The sequence below is a fragment of the Neopsephotus bourkii genome, unplaced genomic scaffold (genome assembly GCF_033783945.1).
Source record: "Neopsephotus bourkii isolate Nb327-2 ecotype Australia unplaced genomic scaffold, CSIRO-AGI_Nbou_v1 NB_196, whole genome shotgun sequence".
In the NCBI taxonomy this organism is placed as follows: domain Eukaryota; kingdom Metazoa; phylum Chordata; class Aves; order Psittaciformes; family Psittacidae; genus Neopsephotus; species Neopsephotus bourkii.
The window spans coordinates 17671748-17691972 of record NW_026900709.1 but is presented as its reverse complement, the minus strand read 5'-3'; the positions used below and the strand labels follow the sequence as shown (position 1 = coordinate 17691972).

At 42.2% G+C, this 20225-nt stretch overlaps 1 protein-coding gene across 6 annotated transcripts in view; it reads right to left on the bottom strand.

Annotated features, from left to right (window-relative positions):
• Window positions 1-20215, bottom strand: part of ADK (adenosine kinase) — a 296049-nt gene extending 275834 nt beyond the window's left edge. For 3 of the 6 annotated variants that reach the window (XM_061344234.1, XM_061344239.1, XM_061344238.1), the window contains exons 1-2: window positions 19907-20215; window positions 4685-4759 (exon numbers count right to left, since the gene is read on the bottom strand). In XM_061344234.1, coding sequence (XP_061200218.1) covers window positions 4685-4759; window positions 19907-19962 — 131 coding nt within the window. In that variant the 5' untranslated portion in view covers window positions 19963-20215. Of the gene's footprint in view, window positions 1-4684; window positions 4760-11282; window positions 11430-19906 lie in introns of those variants that run through there. The other 3 variants (XM_061344235.1, XM_061344237.1, XM_061344236.1) reach the window with 2 other exon arrangements.
• Between the last annotated feature and the right edge of the window lie 10 nt (window positions 20216-20225).

Sequence of the window (20225 nt, the reverse complement as noted above, 5' to 3'; positions counted from 1 at the left end):
GATCTACTTGGCTGGGGAGCAGCTCTGTGGAAAGGGAGCTGGGAGTCCTGGTGAGCACCAAGCTCAAGATGAGTGAACAGTGTACAGCTGCAGCAAAGAAAGCCAACAGGATGCTAGGTTACATCAACAAATGCATCACCAGCAGAAATAAAGATGTAATTATCCAACTCAGGGCTGGTCAGTCCACACTGGAATACTGTGTTCAGTGTTGATCCCCACTATACAAAAACCACATGACAGGCTGGAGAGGGTTCAGAGAAGGGCCACAAATATGATCAAAGGACTGGGAAACCGCCATATGAGGAAAGGCTGAGAGAACTGGGTCTGTTCAGCCTTGAGAAAAGAAGGCTCAGAGGAGACCTTATCCTGGGTCTGTTCAGCCTTGAGAAAAGAAGGCTCAGAGGAGACCTTATCATCATGTTCCAGTATTTAAAGGGTGGCTACAAAGAAAACAGAGGCTCTTTTTCCAGGTCACATGGAAAAGATGAAGGGTAATGGGCACAAATTACTCCTGATGAAATTCTGACTGGACACAAGAGGAAAATTTTTCACAAGGAGAACAATCAGCCATTGGAATAATTTCCCCAGGGAAGTGGTGGATTCCCCAGTGTTGGATACTTTCAGGATTCAGCTGGATGGGATTCTGGGCCATCTTGTCGAGACTTGCTTTTTGCCAAGCAAGGTTGAACTAGAGGATCCTTGAGGTCCCTTCCAACCTGGTATTCTATGATACTCTCTTTTCATATATTAACCATCACCACCACTCCAAAACACAAACACACTTTGCAGACCCCATGGATTCTTCCTCTCCCATTTATTCAAACCTGTTTTTCCAGTGAAGAGTAAAAAGAGTAACCCATTTATTGGTGTACAGATAGTCTGTATTTACAACAGTATCACAGAGAAGGCAGAGAAGAGAACTAAAGAGCAGATGATACAGGACATGAAAGGTATTAAAAACCACAGATCTTTATCGAGCACCCCTTTAATTAACTTGTGCAAAGACTGTCACAGACCCTGGTTTTAAGGAGAAAAAAAAAAAAAAAAGAAAACAAACCCCACACAAGGAGGAAAAGACTTGCTGCTTTGACAAGTGGTTGTAATAAATAAAATAGCAACTTGTAACCCTGGACAACTATGCTGATCAAATAATCAGTCTGGAGATGACAAATATAATTGAATATGGTACCCAGACCATCAAATATACCTCACTTTATGAGATCATGGCTCTGGTCAAGAGCCCAGAAAATACAGCAAAATAAAGCAATAACACCCTTAACCTTGACATCATAAATAAGACATATCATCAGTCCTCCTGTATCTCCACTCCCTTCTAAAAGCACAGGCTGAAAGATATCCACATGCTTATCCAGGTACTGGCAATTACAAATATTTTTCTTGCCTTCCCACTGGCTAATATGGGAAGATACAAGGTTTTCACATATTTAGAAGTTCCAAAACTAGCATAATAATACTGTCAACATGGATTTGTCGATAATGATTCTTTCCACCTCCTTGATTTGTGCAGTCACAGACTCACATGTTGGACAACAGCAAGAGAAGATTTGTCCATTCTGTGAAAACATGTCCCTCAAACACTGGATGTGCACTTGAGATGACAAGTAATGACCATTTGCTGCAGCCTAAAAATTAACTATGGTTAGGTAAATGTTAAAAACTAAGTATTTGCAAAAGAGAGCACTCTAGGGGGAGCAATGAAATAGATGCTATCTCCTAACTTTTAACAGCAGGACACTGGAGTATTTACAGGAGTCAGCAATATTGAGTTTTTCTGCACTCTTAAAATGTCGTTGCCATGTTCATCAGAATTTCTTTGCCCACTTTACCGGAGTTTAATATACATAATGTAGATCAAGTTATTTTTAAATGCCTGTTACACATGCAGTAGGCAAAAGAATCATTCCTGTTAACTGTCACAGGTAGAACCAAGCTTTCATGAATATCTGTTAGCAAAGATATTTTCACAGATTAACATAGCTATAGTTAGCTATTCACCCACAAAGCATTAATCCTTTTTCTATTCTTTCCCCTCCCACCCATAAAAAGCTGCTCATCAAGCAACTATCTATCTCCTAGAAAAACTAAACAAAAATAGTTAGGTTATGAAGTTAATGCAACTCAAAAGGAGACACACACACCACCACCCAAAAAAAGGCATTTCTGATATTTCTTTCATACAGATATTCAAAAAACAAGGATATCAATGAATTACATTTACTTCAAGGTTTGAGTCTGCCAAGGATAGGACTGCATTAGGTATTTATTTTCAGGTTTATTTATAACATGGATTGTAGGCCATTTAAATATTGTTGAGAGGAACACTTGAGACTTCCTACACAATCTTATGCTGTTTCCATTTGCATTTTCTTAATAGAACTTACAAAAACAATCTAGTGAGAGGACTCGTACTAGTTTCTCATTTCATGGACAATACAAATTGACTAAACTTGCAACATCAAGTCCTTTATTCTGGACAAAGGTACTTACTCTTAATACTTTATACAAGAGGGGAGGACAAACTAACAGAAACAGCAAAAAATTAAACGTGTAAAATCCTCACGGGCGTTTAACTAAACTCTTTCCTCATTTTACTAAGCTACCTTCTCATGTCAGAGCCCAGCTGACTGATGGCTCCATTAATGAAGAGGTGAGACACAGACTCCAGACTTACTTGATCACTGCCAAGATACCACAAGTATTGGTATGTATATTGTATACTACATGGCTAGAGATGGATACACATCTTCTTTGATAAGAAAAACAGAGAGAGTTTGAGACTAGGCTGGTGTGATAGACAATTTGCGTCATATGCTTCACACTCCTGAAATACCTATGTTCTTGAACCTCCCTGCAACATGTGAATAAATAACATTACCCTAGCAGTTGTTCTACAGCTAGGTTTGCTATTTTATTTCCCTTCATAAGCTGAGAAAGCGTAGGATTCAATTCCCATTTCAGCATGTACTGGTAAAGGTACTTGGACTTAAGAGTAGAAACATGCTTGTCTGTTTGTTAAGTGGACTACTACACATACACTCACAAACAGGAAGCTAAAAATAAAATCAGGTATATGTGACAAACATAGACGAGCTTCTCAGTTTTCAGATTATTACCACAGCTATCACACTATCAGCAGGTCCCCCATGAAACTGTTGCTGGGGGACTTCTTACTGCTTTAAATAATGCAGTACTCCACAAAGGCATTTTGGCAGTAAAGAAACGCTCACAGAACATATGTTGTTCCAGGAGATAATTTAACTTGTCTGACAGTTTTCGTATTTCAGTACATAAGAGTTCTAATTTTTAAATTAAATTAAATTCCGCAGAGCACATCAGGTCCAGTGAAAAGCACAATGTTCTCTTGCAGGATTTCACTGCTGCAATATAGATCCCACCACCTCTTTTATGACAGCAATGGATAAGGATTAGTTGGAAGGGTATTGCTGGGTTGCAGGTGGAAGCATTACTTATATTCACAGCCAGGTTGTCAAATTATTCCAGTAGAAATGTAAGGAGGAGAATTACATCAGAATAATTCACATTTTCAGAAATCAAAACTATGTCTTAAGTGTTCAAAATTCCAGATGTTTTTGAGAGTGATACACTCCATTACATTCTTGTCTTTTGCCTCCAGCTTACAATATTCAGGTTCTCACTTAAACACACTTCTAGATAAAATTTGAGTGATAAAAAAAATCCATTGCAATTACTGCTATTATTAAAAGCTTCAGAACAGAAGATATGCAGCTGACATTATATGTTCACAAATAAAAACCCTGCACCTCTTCTTTATTTGATGATGTGAATTTTTTTATTGATCCAATATTCCCACTAATAACCGCAAGATTGACTAAAGGAAAAAAATACTAACACGTTAAAAATTAAACAAAGAATTTTGAGCACTCTGAAAGATGAAATCAACTTGCTAATCACTTGCAAACAACTGGAAGAAAATAAGCTCATGCAGAAGAGCAGCTGTATTTTCCACCTCTTGAAAAGGAACATCTCAGCTGATCAGAGAACGAGTAAGCTTAAAGCCAACAGCAATACACAAACAGCAATACGGTTACATATTGGCATAACAACTGGATGGTGGCATAACAACTACGCTTAAGCAAGATAACGGCACACATGGTAAGAAGTGGTCCTGCTTTTGACTGATAAATTAGAATATTAAAAAAAAAAAAAAAGGTATATTTGCTCAACTTTTCTTGGCGTGTTACAGAAACAGCTTATTGGCCCCAAAGTCACCACAGAAGAAAGAAAAGAGCGCTGTAACAGTGCATCAAAAACAGCACACAAATACTCACAAGAGAGCTAACTACATTTTACTGACACTGATGATTGCTTCCAATTAAAGGCTAGAAAAGACAGCATGAAGAGACTAGAATAAATGGTACAAAACAATAAATAACAAAAACCAACACAAAAACACTCAAGTTTTTCCACTGACACCACTACCACAGCTTCATACAGCTAGAACAATCACAGGACCGACACAATGTTGGCTTCTTTCAGCATGAGGCCAGAATTCCAGAGATCAGCACAAACGTACCATTAAGCAAGCAGGGAGTCCTCTGTTTATTTATAGGCATCATTCTGGAAATGAAACTGACACTAAAAGAAAAAACTATAAAAAAAAAAAAAAACAATCAAGACTTACTTGTCAAGGAAGTCCTTGTCTACAACTGCACAGATATCAAGCAGAGGATTTCCCATTCCGAACAGGACATTTTCACTGCAAGAGAATAAATTATTTAAAGTTAACTTAGCATTAGTTTATTGAAGCCTTTTTTTTTTTTTTTTTAAGAGAGAAAAGTTTCTCCTGAATACAGTTAAGGAATAAGAAGATACACATTTTGCCCAGCATGGTAGTCTCATGGAGACGAGGCGTATAGACAGAGTCAATTTTGAGTGAAGTATCATCCTACAATCATCTTATTTGATCAACAGACAGACTGCAAGCAGTCAAGAATATATAAAAGCATTCTGTTTAGCTGCCATTCACTCAAATACAGAATTAGAGCTGCATGCCACATTCTGTAGTTTTAAAGGATTCCATTCAGGTTGTAATACCAAATTTTAGACAGGGGGAGCATCAGCACAGATTATAAGAATTTCCCTGAACAAATTTAGCTGCTGGGTTTTCTCTGCTACTGACCAATAATTAACTTATTAAAACAGACTTAAGTTGTTAACAGAACTATGGATTCTACATTGTCAGCCATCTTGAACAGCACAGCCATCTACCTTGTATGTACTTTCTTTAATCCATTTTAAATTCATTACCATGACTCTGGTCAAACAAAAACAAGGCATGAGGGATACTGTAAGCAGCTGAAAGAGCTAGCTTTAGTTTTTTAACTTTTTTTTTTTTTAGATTCATTCAGAAACCATGTGTTGCATTTTTCTGAATAGCATGCACTTGGGTGATAATGCAGTAATACCAAAGGATTAGATATGTGGCCTAGTGTCAAGGAGAAGTGAATGCAGCTGTTCTCAAGGCTGCTTAAAACTGCATCCAAACCCATCACATTCCTTGTTAAGCTGACACCTGCTGCCTCCAACTGGCAAGGCAAGGATTTTCTCTAGCCACGGAAGGTAGCTTCAGTCGGACCATCTCCCTCTTTACTACACCTCTATCAAGTATTTGCAGAGAAAGTTTATTCCCTGTCTCTCCATCCCCCAAGTACTATAATATTGCAGCTGGATGCAAGGTTTACCTGAAATTTATTCAAAGCTGCGTAACAGGGTCAGCTGAATCTCAAAGAAAGTGAGTTTTCAATTGTTCTGGTCCATTTAGAGTAAGAGAAAAGTTTTAGAGATAAAAGAATATAAAAGAAGAAAGGGGATGATATGGAACAAACTCATTCACTTACTTCCTCTCAACTGCTACGAAAAGCCCTTTGCTGACAAATATTTGTCAAATTTGAGGCTACTTGCCAGAAGCACACAGTCACACTTCCTCTTTACAATGCCACACTAGTCACCATTAAATGCTAAATTCTGAAGTCCAGAAAAGTGGAAAATATGATTAATAATCTTGATATTAATAAATTGCAAACTATGCTTTAAGTATCCTATTTTTTTGTTGTAGCTTTAAAGACAGGCCTTTACAGCCCATTCACTGTACGTACAATGTGGGAGACATTCCTTTGTGAAGAGAGAGCCAGAAATCCAGCTCACTCCCAACTTACATATGTAACAACTGCTTAGTGAAAACCTTTAAGATTCACTAAATACTTTTGTCAGTGTGAAAAGAAATATTGATTCCTCTAAATCACATAACCATAAGCTCTATCTAGCTAAAAGCAAAGAAGGAGACAGATGACAGATTAGATGACAAAATGATAGAGGTATCCCAGCTGGAACTCCAGAACAGGACATTCTCTCCATTTTAAAAACTAAGTATTGCATCAGTAGCACTGCAGGACAATGAACGAACAAGTCAGAATTCTAAATGTGTTTAAAGCAGATTTGTCCCAAATTGTATGCTCCAGTACTTGATGTTTAGCTAATTCTTACATCCTGTGAAATTCTACACATCAATAATTTTATACCTACAATTAAGAAGTATCACGGATACTTCTGTGTAAGACAACTATCAGCACATAACTGTATGGTATGCCAGCAAACAGCAGCTGTACTTCAAAACCTCTCTGAAATACAGCTGACATGTTGAGGTCACTACCTATGAATAGGTCACCTTGTTCAATGGAAAAGTAAAATAGAAATTAGCAAGCATTTAAAAAGCTGCGGGCTGCAGAACATACTGGTAAATATACCTGAAGCAGCACAAGAGCAACTTTGTACTGGTTTAGCGTCCACTAGTTCTATTAAGCCAGCAACATGCATTCACAACTCCTCTTACGTCAGCAAGGAACTACCATTTCCATTTATTCCAGGCAGCTCTTTACATCACATACAGTAAGTCCTGTTCCATCCTCAAGCCTTCCTTCTCCCACAGTATTTTATAATCGTACGTGGCCAATTATTCTAAGGCTGTGTAGTAGAGTACCATCTGGGATAGAAAGTTTTAAAAGCCAAAGTAGCTATCACCAGGCTAATAAATGTATGTTCAGAAACATTCTCCTGACGCTTCTGAGCTAACTTGCCACAACTTCAGCATAGCCGTTTCATTCAATCAGATGTAGGATAGCAGAACTTGACAGATTTTCAAACACATAAAACTTTGAGTATATTAACTGCTTGATTCCTGTGAAGAGGCACACAACACAATTTGTTCTTGCAAATATCTAAATATACAAAGTAACACATATGACTAGCTAGCCTTCTCATTTCAATTAACACATATTTCTACATTTTTGGTTGTTACAGCTGGATGTTTGAATTAACTAAGCTCCAAAGTACTAGAACTTCCATGCTTAAAACAAGGTATTGATGTCACATTGGCAAAAAGGAGAAAAATCCATACACTCAATTTGTACTGGAGGCTGTAGTTGGGTCATTCTTTAACTGACACTGCTTTTGGTAAAAGTACCTTTCCGGGAAAAACGGGAAATCTAAACAATCTCTTTCCAAGTATCATATTTTAAAAATGCAACAAGTTAAAGCAGACATTTAAGATCACCCCTGTGATCAGCGTTTTCTAACATGAGCCTTGTGATTCACAATCTGGGAAGTCTGGTGTTTCTACTGTTAAAGAGGAAGACTTTGCTATGTAAATCCTTAGCATGTTCAACCTGATTAACCCAACACTGGCTACATTTCAGCACCCTAACAGTGCAAAGTATCTGCACTGTTACACTCTTGCATTTTTTTGTGGCACACCAGTTATGGCAGTTACTTGGCTACAGTTTGCTCCTCTGTAATACTATTAATAATAATAATAATATCACATATATTCTATAAATCCACGTATCATAAAAGCAAAACATCAAACACAATATTTAGGATCCAGGAGAATGCTAAATGTACAAGTCTCCGGATCAGGAAGCTGATATAAACTGTTACATTCTTCACCAAGTTTAACACTTCAGCAGTACAGGTGAACCTTACTGGCCTTACATTTGCTGTTCAGTCACACTGAACACCTGCACTGATTAAAAATACCACGGATTATTTCCAGCCAGGTAGATGCAAAGCACAGTAAGGAAGCAGCAATAGCTTCCTGAAATGTGAGATTTCACAATACATAGGTTATTTCATAGAATCACAGAATCATAGAATAGTTAGGGTTGGAAAGGACCTTAAGATAACCTAGTTCCAACTCCCCTGCCACGGGCAGGGACACCTCACACTAAACCATCTCACCCAAAGCTCTGTCCGACCTGGCTTTGAACATCAGAAATACATCTCTGCCACAGACACAGAATCCTTACGTACTCCACAGCCTCCTTGACTCCCTGCAGTCCCTTCTCTTGCACAGGAGTACTGGTATCTAATTATCTGAGAAGGGTGTTCTCGTTTAACCTGACTAACCTATTGCAAGAAAGCATTTGGCTCAGGTCTTCAAGAAACAAATGACATCTCCACCTGCACAAATTAAGGGCATTAAATGACTACACACAGTCAATATGTATGTATGAGTATATATATACACACACATATGTAAACTGTATATATATTTTTTAAACTCCAAACTAAGAACAAGATGTTCATACAAATCTTAAACTTGTTTGGACACAGAAATACACTGTCTACCTACCAGGCAAAACTACAGCACCAATGGAAACTTACATAAAGCTTGGATGTATGCTGCATTTGCATTCTCAACAAGTAATATCTTTCAAGAATTTGCCATTTAACACAGGACTAGATGAAGAGCAAGTTGTAATTATTACTTCAAACAATGTAATTCATTATAAATAAATCTTTACCTGCTAATTGTGGCATTCTGTTTGGAGATTGCCAAGATGACTGATTTTTCACAAATAGTCAAAACCACACCAAATGACAACACACACGCATCAGTACTGAGCTACCCTTCAATCATTTTGAAGAAGTCAACAAATTAACCATAACTGAATGATCTGGAAAGCCCTGCCCAGTATGATGGTTATACATAACCAATACCCAACCAATGCTCACAAAAAACGCAGTCCTGTTTCTTGCTGGCTGTTGAACATTAGCAGTGCTGTATCCAACTATCACACAATACTTTTATCGTCATATGCTGCTGAGCACTTCAGTGGAAGAGCAACATCAAAATATCAGTGAAAGCATATTATTAGTTACTGGCACAGAGACAGAGGAGTATTTTGAGCCTTCAGATACTGGCATGTCTCGCCTTAAGAAACAAACTGAAAAAAATATCCCATTATTCCTAAAAAAAAAATAAAACAAAGAACCCCACATTTTTTTCTTAATTGCTGCAAAGATTTTTCTCATCTACAGAACAGTAACTAAGACTAAAGCCAAGCCGAAAAACTCATTTTTTTTAATTGTTCTGCAACAGCCTTATACTGGTGTGCAGATGTAACAGACACTTAAATTATTCTGCTAAGACATTTTGCAGTCAGAAAGCCTTAAAAAAAAACACTGTTGGGACATTTGGGTGTCCCAACTGCATGACAGCCTGCTGTTGCCTAATCTTCCATTTACAAATATAAGATATAAATTTGTAAGATCTAAAATGTTAGTATTTCTATGGGGTTTAATTACGCTTTTAAAAGTAAGGCCAAACAAGGCATGTTCTAAGCCTGTTCTCAATATATCCCTTTCCGTCACATAGTTAAACCCCATATAACAGAAGATATGAAATTATCAAAAAACATTTATACATGTAGTTAACAGCAACAGTATCAGATTCGTAGCATTTGAACAGCTATAAGCTCTTGACTAAAAACATCCTTCTCTCAACCTACTCACCTTTACAACATAAATATGATTACGATGACATTTACCATTAACAATAGCTTGCCTGACACTAAAAGTATCTCTGAACTGTTATTCCATGACTACAGAGTTCAGACAATTTCCCTTGCATCATCACTCATCAGCAAATCACTTCAGCATACAGACCTTAAACATACAAGTCGCCTGTAGGACTGCTCACATGCTTTCCCTACTTAGAGCTTAAGTAAAGGCAATTATTTGACTAAGGAGTTACAGGCCTACATACTGACTTAGAGGAGTATCTTCAGTGAACATTTATTACGAAACTTGCATAGTCTTCTAGAGTGACACATTCACAGGTTCCAACTCAGAAGCCAAGCCTAAAAGCCTTGGCCTTATGTAAGTAAGTCTGCTGAAGGGAAAAACACTGTTCCACCACTACCCAGCTTCTTACGCAGCTGCACTGAATCCAAAAGCTCCAGCAGCCAAATATTAATACAATTTCAAAGAGTTACCATCTGCACTCCTCGGTCAGAAAGAGTGTGAAATCTGATACACTGAGTTTTACATTGAGGGTGGAGAGGCGAGGTGGGAAAGTCGCCATGAACGACTGTTGAACTTGAGTCCGTAATTTCAGGCACTTCTATAGCGACTAAAGGTCTGATCAAAACTGATGAAGGTTACTAGTTCACAATACCACCCCATCTTAAGAGTTTTAAGAAGCAAAATTAGTTATAATAATTCCACTCACTGAATGTTATGTCAAGGGTTTGTCATTCTTCAGTTATCACTGATAACCAGGCACCACCGCAGTTCCAAACAGACTGTTAAGAGCCTGGTCTGTCATTACTACCCTGCTTCTCGTTTTTGAGGATTCATTTAAAACCAGGCTCCAGTCACGGCACGCTACAGCGATGCTTTCGTGTTCAGAAGCGGCTGCCGGGGTCCCCCGAAATCCGTCCCCACCACTACACGGGCGGGACCCGCCACGGTAGCGCTATCCTTGATAGCGGCACCGCCGCAGAGCGGCACGGCCGCCCGAGCCCCCGGCTGTGCCCCGGCTCCCGCCTCGCGTTCCCCTCCGGCAAGCACCCGGCCCGGCGCACGGCTCCACGCGGCTCTCGCCCGGGCTGGAGCGTGCGGCCGCTCCGCACCTGTCCGCCACAAACGAGGTGACCCCGCTCCTCCCCGCCCGGGCTGCCTGCCGGACTGAGGCGACGGGAGGGCACCGGCCCCGCAACCCCGCCCCGCCCCAGGGGCACGGAGCCGCAGAACCAACCGCGAGGCGAGGGCGCGCTACCGCTCACCGTCGTTAAGCGGCTGGAGAACCGATGGAAGAGCCGACCTCCGACGGAGCATCGCGCCGGGCGCCCCCCACCCTGCAAGCGCGTCAGCGCCCACCGCGCCCCTTCCCCTGGGGCACCGGGCTGTGCTGCGGGCTCCGCGTCGGGACTCAGCTTTACCTGACGGTGGGCATGGCTCCCCGCCCCGTCAGCCGCCCGCCCGCGGCGGAGCCCCACAGGTCACCGGCGTCGCCCCTCCGCCCGGCACCTCACCGGCCGTTAACCGCCTGCCGCCCCACGCGCCGCCCGCCTCGGCCGCGACTGAGCCGCCGGCCACTGCTCGGCCGACCCACCCGCGCGCCACCGCCCCGCCCCGCCCCGCCCGCGCGCCGCGCCATTGGCTGGGCCGCCCGGCGGGGGTGGGGCCACACGCGCCCTCCGCGGCGGCTGGGGCGCAGAGCCCCGTGAAGAGGCGGCGGCGACGGCGGCCCTCGGGAAATGTGCGACCGGCCCCATGCTCCGGCCCCGCAGCACACGGTACCGAGCGGTACCGCCCGCCCGGCGGCCCGGGCTCACTGGCCGCCATCTTTGGTGCGGGCAGAGAGCACGCGCCTCCCACACACCTCCTCCTGCTGTCACCTCCCTACCCCCCAACCCGAAATGGCAGTTGTGGGCGCCAGCGCTAATTAAACAAAATGTTTAACGGAGATAGTGAAGAGCTGCGGGGCTGTAGCCGTGCTGCCCGCGTCAAAGATGGCCAGCGGAGCCCCTGGCAGCGCTGTCCCGCAGCTGTCACGGGGCCGTTCCCCGCGCGTCTGCCCGCAGCCCCGCCGGGGCCGCTCGGCCTCCCCTGACACGCGAGTTCCGCACACTGGACACGAACGCCTCCCCGCGCTCTGGATCCGTGTGCTGGGCCAGATCTTAACGGCGCCGGAGGTGACCTGCGCAACCGGGCACCGGCACCCACGAACAGCGAAGACCGCGAGTCCCTGCGTAATCGTAGCCGGTGCTGGGGAGCAGGGCTGGCGGGCACGGCGAGCTCTCGCTTTCAGCTCCAGGAGGGACACATCTATTTTATCCCCGGGTTACTGAACGCCTGGCAGCCACCTGTGGTACGCAGCGACCGGATATTACTCTGCCTTTCCAACCTCACAGATGAGACGTGGGCCTGTTTGCCACTATCTGCGGGTAAAAAAAGGGAGCCCTTCACTGCCCAAACTGCTTCTTGTCCGCATTCAAGCAGAACTGCCTTACCAGAAAGGAAAAGCGTTGCTAAAGCCAGGTTCCTGTTGTCACTCTTCCTACCTACTTGCTTTGGCTGTCAAAGTTACTGCTACCCCTTGCAGATTTGGCACACACTTTGATAACTTACCAGCACCAGAAACACTGATTCATGAAACTGATGTCAGAAGAGGTTGTTTTTGCCAAAAGCGAATCCCATGTTGTTCTGGTAAGTACTGCTGTGCCACCTCTAATTGAATATTTAAACTTCAAAGCTTCCTAATCATGTGGTTCTTAGTTTCCCTTCCTTTCCATCTACAAATCAGAAAAATTAAAGCCAAACTTTTTAATTATTTCTGATTTTTTAGTGTTGTGGAAGAGATGGTGCCAAAATTTGAGATGGTCATGATGCTCAAGGACCTATGAGGTTGTGAATGCTCCATCCCTGGCGGTGTTCAAGGCCAGGTTGGACAAGGCCTTGGGTGATACGGTTTAGTGCAAGGTGACCCTGCCCATGGCAGGGGGGTTGGAACTTGATGATCTTAAGGTCCTTTCCAACCCTAACTATTCTATGAGTCTATGTCACACCAAGATAACAGGAATATGTATGTTCAGTTCCTGATGCAGGACAAATTTCTCTAAACTGGACACTCAAAAAATACTTACCACTTACAAAATTCTCATTATTAATGTGTGTCAGGGGTCTTAATAAGTCAAACTAATTGGAGCTGGAAATGCATCCATGCCCCTACTGTTGCAATGCACAGTACAACAGGTCCCCAAACCCTGATAGAGGATTTTGAACTGTAAGAAAATGTAAATACTATATTCAGATATATAATGTCTGTATCCTATGACCCATGATGAATAACAAATTATTCCTAGTTTAACAGTTTCAGTACCTAACAGCCAAGCCTCTAGTTTGTAACTGAAAATGGCAGGGGTGGGGGGCAAATATAATGGCAGCAGTAACATTGCTTCATCTTGTTGATCTCATCACTGTGCTTTAAAGAATGAGCCCCTTTTTTTTTTTTTTTTAAATCAAGCTATAGATTCCCTCATAAACAATTCCCGAGCTTTAACAAGCACATACAAATATTTAAAGGAAAACAGATTAAATATATATCATGTTAATATATTATTAGTAATTTATAAGATACAACTGCATATTATGAATATTAAGCTACAGAGGCCAAATGAGGTACCATCAAATGTTTATAACTTTCTACCAGTGCAGCATAGGTCCAGAAGTGTGTTTTTCTAAAAAGCAAAATTAACAGCCCTTCACAAAATAGCATGTATGACACCTCAACAGCATTTGTCAAAAGCACTTTATAAACTTCGAACTATTCCCAAGTGCCTAATCACCTTGCTTGTACTATCATATACTCTACTGTTACTGATGTCTTCAAGACATCACCACCTACTACAGGCTTTTGGTCATGTGCCAGGGAACTTCCTAGACATCCTGATACGTAAGTGGAGCAACAGGAACCAGGGTATCCCTGGAAAAACAGTCATTTATTGCCTATGGTCATTTGTAGATTAACTTTATGATGCTTGTGCCACAAGTTCAACATCACATATGTGCTAGGCAGCCAGTCTGAGTTTGCTCAGCCTCCCTGATACCTTCCAAACTCACTCTGCTTGCGTGAGGCAACCAGCTTGTGCCTACACATGTGTTTTGGCTTCAGAAATCCCTGAGAGAAATACTCAATTCACATATTTTGCACCCCCCAAAAATATACAATACCTGACAGGGTCTAGCCACAATTTCTCTCAACTGCTTCTGTTACTGCACAGTAAGGAAGAGATCTTTGTACGATGAACAATTATTTCTCAGATGATTTCACTAAAACACTTCCTTTCAATCACCCCTACCTGATACAACAAAATGTAAGCATGTGACAATTTTTAAAATCACACTGTATTGAAGTTAACAACAAAACTATACATTTTATACATTTGTAACTTCTGTATCCAAGATACAGGCAATCTAGGCCTTAGCCTTGGATTAATATGCTGTGTTTCACACCACAAATATTTGGTATAATTCACCCTGTTTACACTACAGAAAGTTCTCCATTAACCCTTGTATTTTTCTCAATTTCTTCAAAGTACAAACCTAAGGTTAATCTTAGATAAGCTGCCCACTGTTCTTCTTTTGCAACACAGAAGGATGAGCTTTTACATAATAGCCTCAACAGACATTATAAAATGAGCCTAGCCAGCAGGGAGTCCCCAAATTCTCTTTCAATAACAGCATTCTTCAGAGCCTGCATGTATTTCTTGCTAGAACTGTGACTGTTTTGAAAACTTTTCTACAGAGAGAATTTTGTATTTTGCAACATAAAATAAGATGTATTTTATCTGTGCGGCTCTATTATCAAAGTATTAAAAATAATTTTAATTATTAATTTAAAATTCCATAGCATCATCTCATTTCTTTTAATGCAGCTTCACAGACCATACACCTGTAAGTGGAAAGAAAAGTCTATGAACCTAAGTCTTCATCATATTGCAGACAACTATACTTGTTTTCTGTCTTACTCCAGTCAAATAGCCTAGCCCTTGAAACACAACTACTTTGTACCACTGACTGTACAAGGGGAAAAAAAAACCACAAAAATCTTTCACTGTAAGTGAAATCCCAAGGTAGCATAAAGCCAGCAAACAGCTTTATGTTCCTGTATCCTTCAAGCATGGAACAGCTTTAACTGTGGTCAAACAATCATTACAGAAATGGAAAAAATGCCCTTCCTTTCACTGAATTCTGAGTAATATCCAAAGGCTTCTCTCCTTCACACAAAATGCTTTGATATTTATCACATAAATAACATTAGCATGTAAATTGAAATTATTTAAGAAGCAATTCATGAAAATAAAAAATGAACAGCCTTGAGAAAACATAGCGTTCACATCGTATCTGCAAGTTCAATTTATATTTTTCAAGATAAGGTTTTCCGATACATTGCCAGCAAATACTAATTAATAACCTTTAGACAGCAACCCATTCCCTGCTGCTGAAACTGCTTTGTGAAATATTTGTGTACCATGCCTGTGTAAGTAACTACTCAAATTCAGTATCACAACCTTGAATCACAAGCCAGAGTTTTGCTTCAAACATTTCCACATGAAATATACCTCAGCAACCACAGAGTAAGCCAAGGTCTTGTTCTGCAGAAAGCACATTTCACACTATTGCACTGCCACTGTATCCAACTACTACTATATTCACTCAAGACTCCTTTCCAGGCATCTTCCTTCTCTGCTTATAAGATTAGGAGAATCAATCAGATGAGTAATTCTGCACAAGCTGTTTCATTAGCTGAAAAAGAAGGAACTTAAAGATTCATAATGAAATAGGCAGATTTGCACTGGTTCCCCTCCCACAGGTAATCAAGCATGCAAGCAGCTCTAGGGACAAGACTAGTCCTGTTGACTTCAGGGAGGCAGAACACCAAGTTGGAGGCTCATGTTCCTCCAGGGTATCAGCAAAGACTACTATGTCTGAACTATCTGTTTGTCAGTATGACTCTCCTGGCCAGGTGGGCTGCAGGTAACAACACTAAGGGAAGAAAGAGACACCAGCCATGCTTGTGGCCCTGAGCAGAAGGAGCCTTCCCACGACCCCCTCTTTCCTCAGGTTACACACCCCTTCCTGTAAAGCAGGGATTTACCTTAATTAAAGGGATCAAAATACCATAACAAGCCTCTCCAATACAAGAACACAAAACTGGAAATATGACACACGCTGTGAGAAATCCCACAGGATTACTTCAAAGGCCAGGTGAAGACACACATCAGTATGAACAGCAATTTGGGAGTTACATAGAACAATGGAAATGAGGGCCTGAACTGCAAGATTGAGGTGTTTTCCATGCTGCAAGTCATTCCGGTTTTGGATATGTTTTCATCAACACAACTTTGAAGGGAAGCTTGCTGATGTTATATCCTAAATAAAGCAAAATTAGCAAAGTCTGTTGCTAGTGTCTTTAAAAGTATTTGTTTCTCTGATTTCTACAGGAGTCTAAATACCCATCTGAAGAAAATATATATTGCTTTTACTCTCCTGGGAGCAAACACAGCAAGGTGCTTGAGTTTCAGATCTTTCTTTGTAGTAAAAGACCGTTTAGAGTACTGACATGGAAACCATTACTCATATTCCCAGATATGAGAAATCAGAAAGTAAGAGAAGCATAAGCCATGAAGACAGAAACTGAAATGAATACAAATGGGGAGAGAGATCAAATTATATTAAAAAAAAAAAGTACCTGAAAGCTTTGTCACAACTGATTTAAAATATTCAGAGTCTGAATTAAAAGCCATCTTATTAAGAAAAGTAAAAACACCTTAAATTTGCAATATTTTTTAGTCTTCAGTAGCAAGCTGTCTAAAATCTAGTGGAACAATAATGATAAAGGACTGCTTTTGATAAAAATTATCCACAAAGTGTTTGATAATTTATCCTGAAAGGGATGTCGAACAGTAACAGAAAAAAGGAATACTTTTAGGATATTGTATTTGTCAAATTCAATGCTTACATTGGCTTCATGTACATAAACTGATTTGTCCAAACAGCCAGCCACGTCATGGGTATTCAATCAATACAGCAGCTGCAGAATGGCCAAAAGGCCATAATGCAGCACAGGGGACTTCACAACAGAGGATTTCCCAAGTTTGCTTGTTTTTTTCTGCTGCGCACATGTATATTTCTGTACAGACACGCACATATAAGCTCAAACATTTCTACAGGGAATGTTCAAATTCTTTTGTAACCATATCAGTCTGTTAATAGAAGCCTGGCTGTAGTTTTCACAGACTTCCAAGAGAAAACCAAATCAAATACAGGACACAAATCCTTAGTAAATTTCCTCTAAAGCACTGCCTCATGATGTTTCTAGTAAGTTGATGCTACTGCTCAGCAACAAGCCGTTTGCAGCTTTGCAAGCCTATTTTCTGTTCAAACAGCACAGTTTACACACACAATGATATTTTATTTCACACAGCAGAGATGTAGTCAGAAGCCTGAAACAACGCAGCACACATTAATGGCCTTGCCTAAAGCCCGTTGGTTTTAGTGGGGATTTGCACCCGTCAATAAAGACAAAGCAAAACCTGCTGCCCAGCAGATTAATGTCAGCACAACACATTGCTGAGCTGGGAACGCGAGTTTGGGTCTCGGGCTTTGTGTTCTGCTCACTGGGTGGCAAAGCTGGCCATCCCACATTGCTTTCAAGCAACTTTAGCTGAATCCAGTCAGCTTTGCTGCCTCATGAGGGAGCAATATTTGCTTTCCTTTCCCTGAAAGGATTAAAAGGGACTAAAAAAAAGAAAAATACGAATCCATGAAACCTCTCTGATGCCACTCTGGGGAAATGATGGGAAAAAAAAAATATATATATATACATATATATGAGTAGAAAACTTCTGTTGTTGTTGACAAGATATGGCCTATATTACAGGGTGGGATTTAATTTTTTTATGTCATTTTTTATATTGAAATAGTTTTTGTGGTAGCCACAGAAGAGATTCAGGTTTGTATCTGATGGGAGAATAAGTAAGGTACAAACCCATCCTTGTCAAGCCCATCAGACATGGTCTTCTGAAGAGGCTGGAGAGTCTCAGATCTAGATGTCAATAACAAAGAATTCACCCCTAATTCTTGGTACAACAAATATGAAGTTATCTCCCAAAATGTTTAAGCAATCTTCTTTTCTAACCTGGAGGCTGTTTCCAATACTCCCAAGTACATCTAGCAGTGCTTTGCATTAACAACCAAACCTCGTTACAAGGTCAACGAATCTCAACCATTCTGGTACCTTCTGTATTGGCTTTTAACACAGGACAAAGTCCCACAGCAGCACTCGGCCAAACACATTCTTGCCACTATGTTCAAATGAGTGAAGAGCTCTGCCAAATCCAGTCCAATCACCTCACCTGCCCCATGAGCCCAACCTGCGGCGCAGAGCACACATTACATTTATTTGATTACCAGTTAATTACGGCATTTCTCCTCTTACGAAACAGGGCTGGAGTCTAGTTCACACCTCACACTGAAACAACTTGAAACAGAATTTGAGTAGACAAGTTCTAACAGTGTTTCTCATATTTTATCTATCATGCCTTGCAAAGTATTATTTTCAGTTTAACCGGCTGTTATGGCAGCATGTCACCATGGCCTTTCATTTCACTGGAAGCATCCTTAACAATTTTAACTCAGTACTCCAATAATGTTCTCAAATTTGTCGGGGTTTTTTAATGCTTAGGCCTGAAGCAGGTTAAAATGCAGCTACCTGTAATAAGCTTTATAGTCAGAAACACTGAATAGGCTCTTTCTTGCCCCAGTTTCTTTAAAGGTCCATGGAAATAACTGTCACCTTTTAATTCCAACCTTACACTGCTGCCTGTCATTTATTTGCTTTCAGAGCTCAGTTACGTTTTTCCTCTTCCACTATCTGCAACTGAGCTTGTCAACTATTATTAAACTTGAAAAGTCACCCAGCTGCCAAAGGAACAAGTGCCCTGACTCTGAGAAATTTAATAGGATTAGTTCTTTCAGTAAGGGCATCAGTACTGAAAGGGACTGTTCTCATCTCAGTACTAAAGTAGATCTCTCTTGTGCTATATTTGAACAAGTTATTAGTAACTGCCAACATAATTTTGGACCTTTCAAGCCTTATGTCATTAATCCTCTCCACATACTAAACGCTTGGAAGGAGATCGGCTATCTTACAATTATATTCATGTCTGAATAATCCTGAGAAAACAAATCAGATACTGCACCAACAGAAGCTCCGCAATAGCTCTCTCAGTACTCATTCTGACCGTGCTTCCCGCATCGAGAAACCTTGTATTTTTCTGCTGACATTTAAATGACTTGTTTCTGTGCAGGCCATCAACCAGGTAAGATTCAGCCAGTGTCAGTATATAGTGACCACGCAAATAAGGAAATGTCGCAAATGTCACAGACTATTTCAACAAGAAAACATTTTTAAATATTCCACGTGCCCTGAAGAGAACATCTCTGTTAACGAGGATTTTTAGACAACTAAATTCCCGTCTAACGGGTACACAGACCCCCCCTCGCGGATGCTAATCGTGTCTTTTGGGGGTGCTTTCAGAGACGAAGCACACGGGGTGACAACCCAAGTGCCGGCGGTGTTCCGTTTCACCGCACGACCCCGTCCCGGTACTCCGCAGCTCACTCTCACTAACCGATCCCGAGGCAAAGCGAGGGCCCCGCACACCGAGCGGCGCGGCACCGGAGGCTCCCGCCCGCCTCTGCTCCGGCCGCGGACCGTCCAGCCCGGCGGCGTCCCCGAGCAGACACCGGGGCCCCGCACTGGTACCTGTCGGAAGACCATCAGCACGGCGGTGGGGAGCGCGGTCCCACGGCGGGGCCGCCCGCACAGCCCCACGCACAGCCCAGCAGGATCCTCGCTGTGTGGCTCTGACCGCGCAGCGCGAAGACACGTGTCTCGTCCTACACCGGGGGCAGCCCTGGAGGCACCCGGCAACCCTTCGGTACCCGCAAGGGCTCCTTCGCGAAGAAGAGCTCCCCGCTCCCCGCCGCCTGTTACCTCAGTTGCTTTTGCTCCAGCTTGAGCTTCTTGGCTTGCGGCTCCCCCGCTGCCATCTTCGCGCTGAGCGGCGTGCGGCGCGCTCCGCTCACCTCGGCTCGGCCCGCCCCGCGACCACGCCGGCGCCGGCACCACCACCGGGAGGCGGGGGTGACGGGGCTGACGGCCGCCTGACGGGAGGGGAGGCCGCGCCGGCCGCCGCTCCTGCCCAGCGGTGCGCTACCGCGCCGCCCGCCCGGGTGGTTTCTAGCGCCTGGAGGCAGCCCCCGTGCCCTTCCCGCCGCAGAGGCAGAGGGGCACCTGCGGGCGGTTGGCGGCT